General features: G+C 33.4%; 2 protein-coding genes across 2 annotated transcripts; both read right to left on the minus strand.

The window, feature by feature from the left end:
* Positions 1–22: 22 nt before the first annotated feature.
* On the minus strand, positions 23–981 carry LOC108848108 (zinc finger protein KNUCKLES). Its single transcript, XM_018621524.2, has one exon. The coding sequence runs from the start codon at positions 751–753 to the stop codon at positions 187–189; it is 567 nt and encodes a 188-aa protein (XP_018477026.2). The 5' UTR covers positions 754–981; the 3' UTR covers positions 23–186.
* A 3197-nt stretch (positions 982–4178) lies between these two features.
* Positions 4179–5552, minus strand: LOC108838598 (NAC domain-containing protein 41). Its single transcript, XM_018611508.2, has 3 exons — positions 5209–5552; positions 4791–5050; positions 4179–4711 (listed from the first exon to the last, which is right to left on the minus strand). The coding sequence occupies exons 1-3, from the start codon at positions 5390–5392 to the stop codon at positions 4514–4516; spliced, it is 642 nt and encodes a 213-aa protein (XP_018467010.2). The 5' UTR covers positions 5393–5552; the 3' UTR covers positions 4179–4513.
* Between the last annotated feature and the right edge of the window lie 2024 nt (positions 5553–7576).

Consider the following 7576-nt stretch of genomic DNA (forward strand, 5'->3'; position numbering starts at 1 on the left):
AGTTTATCAAAAAAGAGTGATGCACGATTATAAACGAAAATCGAAACGATCGTTTTACCAAAAAGGTTGGGTGAGGGCAGCTAGTTTATAAAAAAGTAAAAGAGAAAGATAGAAACGTTACACATAGCTCCAAAAGTTGTACTTAGAAAGAGAGACCTGAACAAGACAAAACAGAAAAAAAAGCTCTCAGAGATGGAGAGAAAGATCCAGCTGTGGCTCGTGTTCTTCCTGCTCCATGATGAAGCCGTATGGGTAACCAAACGGGTACGGATACGGGGGGCAGTACGGGTCGACGTACCCACCACCCACCATCATCGTCGTCGTCTGTTGATGATTATCCGGTGGTAGTACGCTCCAGGTCGATCCGGTTGCTGTGACGACGGATCCTTGATGAGGCGTGTTAGGGTAGAAATCAGGACAGACGAAAGCGGCGGCGTCGTTGTCGTAGAGGTTAACAGACGACGGAGCGTCGTGGTGAGGATGATGAGAAACGTCGACGTCGACGACGCCGAGGTTGCGACGAGCAGCGGCGCGTTCGCGTTTGTGTGCGTTCTGGTGACCGCCGAGAGCTTGGGAGGTGTAGAACTTGCGGGGACAGTACTGGCACGGGAAGAGACGGTTGAATGTCGGAGGTTGGTGGTGATGAGATCCGGGGAAGGAGTGTTTCTTGTAATTCGATGATGATCGGTGTTTTGGTGGAGGAGGGCACGCGAAGTGGTGATGGAAAGACGACGGTGGTGGGTGCTCTGCCATTTTTCAGAGTTATGATCTTCAGAGAGAGAGATAGAGAGAGAGAGAGAGGATGATGACAGTACAAAGCTGTGTGTGTGTGAGGTTGATGGGGTTTTATGGAAAGGGTTTAAGCTGCCTTCTCTCTCTAAAGTTTGTTTGTTTGCGTCGTTTGTTGCAGAGAATATCTGCTTTTCAAATTACCCTTTTGCCCTCGGCTTCCTCTCTCTCCTCTCTAACGAATTTCACAGATCCCAAGTAATCCTTTTTGCTCCATCCATATATGCATGGGATGTATGTATCTATACACTCCTTTTTGTTCATAGCCATAAATATTCAAAAAGTATCTCGAGTGAATATTAAACTTGTACTTCCTCTCCAAGCTACATGATGAGCAAATAAATACGTTAATTTAGTACTATTTTATAGAAAAAAAAAACAGATTTTTTTTTTGTAGCGTCGTTGAAGGGATAGTTTTGAGGTGAGGAGACAGTACATAAAAGGTGAGTGCGTGTTGTGAAAATAATAAAAAGTAAAGACGAGTAGAGACGACAGTACGGTGATTGATTAGATAGTAATTAACGAGGTTGCAAATTGAGATTTTGCGTCGTTAAGATAAAATAAGAGAATCAAGTTGAAAGTGACTTGAAGTTGTTGTTGATGGGATCAGGACTTCTCACTTTTTATTTTTGCTTTTAGAATTACAAAGTATAAAGAAAAATAGAGATTGGTTGCTTTTTGTGTTTGGACTGTTACATCCTGCAACGAGAGATCATCTGGTAACGACACGTGCTGACAAGACAGTTGTGACCACCGTGCAGTACACATACAACACGAGTGAATACGCCCCGTCACACTTGACTGAACTCGTTAAAAGTTTGAAAAATCCTCAACAATTCTCTTTATTAGTGAGATTGTTTGTTTGATTGATATAATATGACAGTACCTTGTTATTGTGATGCTAAAGAAGACAAGAAGGAAAGAAAGAGGGCCAAGTTCCAAGATGGAAATGCCAAACAAGGAATGTTTCTATGTTTCTCTAACCCTATTTATTCTTTCCATTCTCTCACTACTTACCAATCTATCCATCACTCCTTTTCTCATCATTGCATTTTCTTCTCATTTCTTATTGGATTTACAGAATATATTGTCTCCATGCACTCCAAGCCCAACATCATTATGGTTTATGGTCTCTTCTAAGGCCCATAAACCACAAGGCTTATTGACTACAAGTAGCTTTTATGTTTACAGTCCATAGCTTCATCCAAATTCCAAACCACTCTGCTAGAGGACCATTTATTTATTTTCATAGGTGTTTTAGGGTGATTGTACTAAATAACCGGGACCATCTATTATCTAATGTCTATATAAACTTGTTTTGTTTGCAAAAACACAAAAACGAATGCTATCTTCCTAAAATAGTTTATTTATTTATAGATAATAAGATCAACATACTATGTTTTTATGCCCCATCTTATTTGGAGAAATATCACTCCAGCTATGTACTTTCTTTTTAACTAAGAAAACTTATTACTTAATTAATTCTCATAGTATCATCTGTCTGAATGATCTTTGTATATCTATAATTAGGGTGTAATTAAGTCTTGGTCAAAGTAATAAACGTTTGCTTGAAAATGAAGCAATCCCACATATAATTTACCTTTTGTGTGCTGAAAAAGTAAAATTGCTTTCTCTGTCAAGCATATTCTAAAAGCTCATTGGCACCTAGTTACCTCTTCTCACACACAATACACAGACTTGTTCACATTCACTTAATACCTCCTCATCATTTCATTGCTTATTTCTTTTATTTAATGCAGTCGAGGTAACTTTATTACATTTTTTTCTTCCATTACATTTGAAAACCAAGGATTGCTTCGATTAAAAGCATTAGAGGACATGTTTATGGTAATATGTGTATTTGTGTGGGAAAGAGGAGAAACTTAGATTGCCTTAATCGATGTTGTCTTTTTGTGGATTGTACATTGGAAGATGGTGCACAATGCACATGTAACTTGTCGTTGACCTTCTACACCATCTTCCTAATATTTATTTTACAATTGAAAGAAATATATACGATAAACAATGTTTTGAAAACCGGATCGGACACCGACTCGGTGAAGCTACTGGTTGACTGGTTAGACCGGTTCAACCGGTCAAACCGGGTTTTTATTTATATAAAAATGTATATAATTATTTATTTATGCTATATAAACTTTACTTCTACATATAATACTTTCTCTATTCTTTTTTTATTAACTCAAAATAAAAACAAACATAAATCTGATTACTATGTAAACTAAAAATTAAAAAAAAAACAAATGATTTACAGTTAAAACAATCATATTTATTTATTTTTACAATTAACATTTCAAATTTTAATAATATGGTAAAATAAAAATAGTATATAAGAGTCAAAAATATATTTTTCACATTTTTTCTTAGAAAAATAAAAATCAATTAAATAATGATAGTTGAACACTAATTATAAAATATTAAATTTTAGCTAATAATAATTAAAAATACTTAATTATATGTTAATTTTTAAGAACCGGGTTTTAAAATTGAACCGGATCACCGGTTTTATCGGGTTTCAGCCGGTTTTACTGGTTTTTATCAAATCCGGGTTTTAAACCGAACCGGACTCGGCTTCTTCAGCGAGTCACGGTCGGACCGGTTCGACCGGCCGGTCCGATCCGGTTTTCAAAACACTGGATAAAACTCATTCAAGATTTGTTGTATTTTCAATCATTATAAATTTATAATGCTCACATACATACACCCATGTTATGTGCTTTATAAACCAAGTTCAATATTTTATCTTTTTCATCTAAGCCGTTTTTCTGGCACACATGAATACATGATACATGTTTTAATTTTCTTTAGATAGTTGATAAAGTTTTGGATTCTTATGTTCTTTAACGACGAATCATGAAATTTATTCAATCAAACATGAAGCTCTTATATCATACTCGCATTGTCTTTTATATTTTTTGGTGTAATACTCGCATTGTTTTTATGGTATACAAGTATAATACAACTCACACAAACATTTTGTAAAAAAATAAAAAGCTCACACAAACATTGCTAATTAAAACAATCATGTCCATGAAATTTGTTCTTAAACATTTAAAAATTTGTGTCAATGACAATAAATATATTTAACTGTTTTTGGTTATATAAAAATTGTCGACACCAAGAACTTAGCTTCGACACCACATGCGATGGCTTCTTCGTTTATCCCATTTATTTTTAATTTCAGTTTCAACTCTGTATTTTGTCTCTCTGTGCTATCTAACATATCTTTATGATAGAAGTGCCAATCTATATGTTTATTTTATTTTAACATGTAAGATATCTTAATGTGCATCAACTTGTTATAACTTATAACTAAAACAAAACGCATCTCCATCTCATATTAGTAAATCAAATTTCCACACATATTAGTATTGATAAAATAAAACAAGTCTTTATATATATTCTTATTCTATATGAAAAGAAAGGGAATCAAGTTCTCACCCAAGAATACATCTTTTTCCTTTCAGTTCAACTTTACTTCCTCTTACACGGCTATGTCACTTTTAACTCCGATAATGTTAGAACAACTTCAAGTAAAAGTTAAGAAGTTTGACATATATGTGGTTTGTTCAACAAATCTCCACTCACACAACACTTTCTGATAAAATTTGACCCCCCTCTAGCCTCCTTTTACTTGTTTCTCTAACAAATGAATCAAGACGTGACAGAAACGTAAGTGGAGTAGGTTAGGGTTAAGGAACAACGTCTAAATAATGCTCCCTGACTCATCAGCTGAGGTAGGAGGAGAGGGCGGTGGAGGACAGGTTTCATGATCAGTCCCAATAGTAAAGTGGATGCAATTCAAGTCTTCTTCTTCATGATCTCTCCCTTCTGATATCCTCTGCCTTCTTCCTTTTGATTCTTTCCTCTTATACACTTTGTACACTGCCCATTCTCCAAACACCTGTTTTACAATACCAAATCAAACCCATTAGTCTAAAGACTAAAGTATGTTTTTATTTCTTGTTATAGTCTAAATTTACTTTAGTTGATGCAAAACCGGCAAGGGAATACTCTGTCATGCACCATCTGGTTTTGTTGCAGTTAGCCGAAGAGTTGTTTGTTCCATAGAAAACAAGTGTTCTTCTAATCCCAACTGTTCTACCACGAGCAATGACTTCTCTTTCTTTCCTAATAGCTTTCCAATAACCATCACCAGATGAAGTCTTGATTCTGTGTGCATTACCTGAAACTTCTTGTTTCTTCTTGCAAAAGAAGTACCTCTGCCTCTCCTCTTGATCCCCTGAAAAACGAAAACCCAAACGCTATATAATATGATAAAAAGAGCAAACATAGTAAGCTGTAAAGTTACAACCCTTTTATCAACCCATCAGAATATAGTTAAAGATTAGCAGAGACATAGGCTTAGTTAAACAGAAGGAATAAAAGAGAGATAGAGACCTGGAAAAGTGAGAGGATGAGAGAAGAAATCGTCAAAGACAGGGATGATGGAAGAAGGCAAAGGAGAAGCGAGGGCCTTTGGGAGCAAGTAATGAAGGATAAGCTCCTGCTCCGTTGGGTGAAATCTGTATCCAACTGGTAGTTTCATGCCTCCATTGACCATTATTCTCTTCTCCACCTCCATATATATATATCTCTCTTCTTCTTCTTATTCTTATAAACTGTTTCTTCAAATATTGATCAAATTTTAAAAACCTCTACAAGCATGGATTCATCATTCCATCTAAAAAGAGGAAACAAGGGGGGGGGGGGGAGAGAGAAAAGATTCGTGTAGCCTTTTGTTTATGAGGCGAAATGACAGTAGGAGAGGGCTCTTTATATATATATATACTAGATGATAACCCGCGCCTTGCGCGGGATGAACTTTTTAAAAAATATGTTGTATCTAAATAAATAATACATTTTTGTTATCAATAATTTTTTTACATTTGATTAGGGATGGTATGTGGATATGTATCATTTGGTTTGATTAGGTTCGGTTTGGATCTTTACAAATTTGGTTCGTATTTTTATATGTTCGGTTTGGGCTTAGATTCAGATAATCCATTTAATATTTTAAAAACTTAAAGTTCATATATATTTTAAATTTCTCAAAACATAAAAATAAAAATAATATGTTACATATAAAGTTGAATAATGTATACCAAAATACTTAAACTTAACATAAAAATTGGTTTAACTTAAATATTTGGACAGAAAATGAATAGATATTTTCAGTATTTTGATATTTTGAGTAATGTTTAGTTATTTTAAATATATAATTTTTAATATTTTATATATTTCTAAGTATTTTGGACAATTTAAAATCATCTTAAGTATTTTGTATATTTCTTTTAGATATTAATTTTTTTTTAAATAATATATTTAAGTATATAAATTTGGTTCGAATATACTTGGATACTCAATATATTTTGGTCCGGATCGGGCGGTTCTGGTTTTTTAGATACCAAAATTTTAAACATGTTCATATATCTAACCAATTTGATTAAAGTTCTATACTATTTTCTGGATTGGATTTGGTTCGGTTATTTGGATTCGGATTTTTTTCCCAACCATATATTTTTTATTGTAACCAAATTTCAAATGAACGTGACGATGGTTCATACTAATTTTGGGTATGCAACAATTTTTAAACCAAAACACTTTCTATTATTTACGTGATTTATTTAGTTAATCATTAAAAAAATTCAAGGACCATTAAAAACAATGGGCTGAACTGAAATTTTTTTATCATTGATCACAAATTTTCAATGTGAGGCTTGTACCACTTTTAGTAATTTATATTCGTTTTAAAAAATTCGAAATACAACATATAAGAAAAAATATAAATTTTTTTATTATATGCTTAATGTGATTGTTTAATTTATTTTAAAAAATAAAATTAAACGAAAAGTATAGAGGATAAAAAATTATTATCAAATCTTTATTATTCATAATCATTAATGGTGATATATATGTCAATCATATTAGGAAGTTCCGTAGCTTTTATTTAAGGAAATAATAGAGAATATTCTTTTGTATATTAATAATTAATTTAATAGTTATTTAATAAAAACTATAATATATGTGTAGATGGACCAACCTATTTCTCTAATAATTCTGAGAATAATTCTCATGATGACACGTGGCTACTAAACAATGTTGCAATGCTTCGGGATTAATATATAGGGGATGTTTAGATCCCAACGGTTACACACTACACTATACATATATATGTATATTAAATAGTTTTTGCAATATAAATGGTAGAAATGGCTCATTTGTCTGAACAGTTCTTTAGTTCATAATAAGAAGAAAGTTGATTACATGAGTAGGGAAAAAGCAAGGTTCATTTGAGGGATGTTCGTTGACTTATAAAGTTACAAGAAAATGTCATATACATATTCAAAATATTACAAAGAAAAAAAAAATAGAGACGGAAGGAAGGAAGAGAGAAACGTACAAGTTTGGTGTGTTTACTCCATTTGCAAAAGGTTCCATTCACTTGTTACCATTTGATCATTTATTCCCTTCAGCTTTACATTCCAACTGATCTTCAACCAAACCATTAAATCTAACACAGTAAAAGGTAGATCTCTTTTGACACTTGCAACTTGCGAGTAGTCCATGTCCGCCTATTCAATTAATAATTTACAATATACTCTAGCCTGAGCTAAATGTTAATTTCTTTTGTAAAAGTGAGTTCAATCGCATTTATTTGTACGTGTGAAAATATGAGACACAACACCGCCTACTTGTTCCCCCTACTGGTTTAGTTTATTGAAGCAAGCAAGTCGAGGCATACTTGATTAAGGCCTAACACACCATC

This window comes from Raphanus sativus, chromosome 3 (assembly GCF_000801105.2).
Source record: "Raphanus sativus cultivar WK10039 chromosome 3, ASM80110v3, whole genome shotgun sequence".
NCBI classification, from domain to species: Eukaryota; Viridiplantae; Streptophyta; class Magnoliopsida; order Brassicales; family Brassicaceae; genus Raphanus; species Raphanus sativus.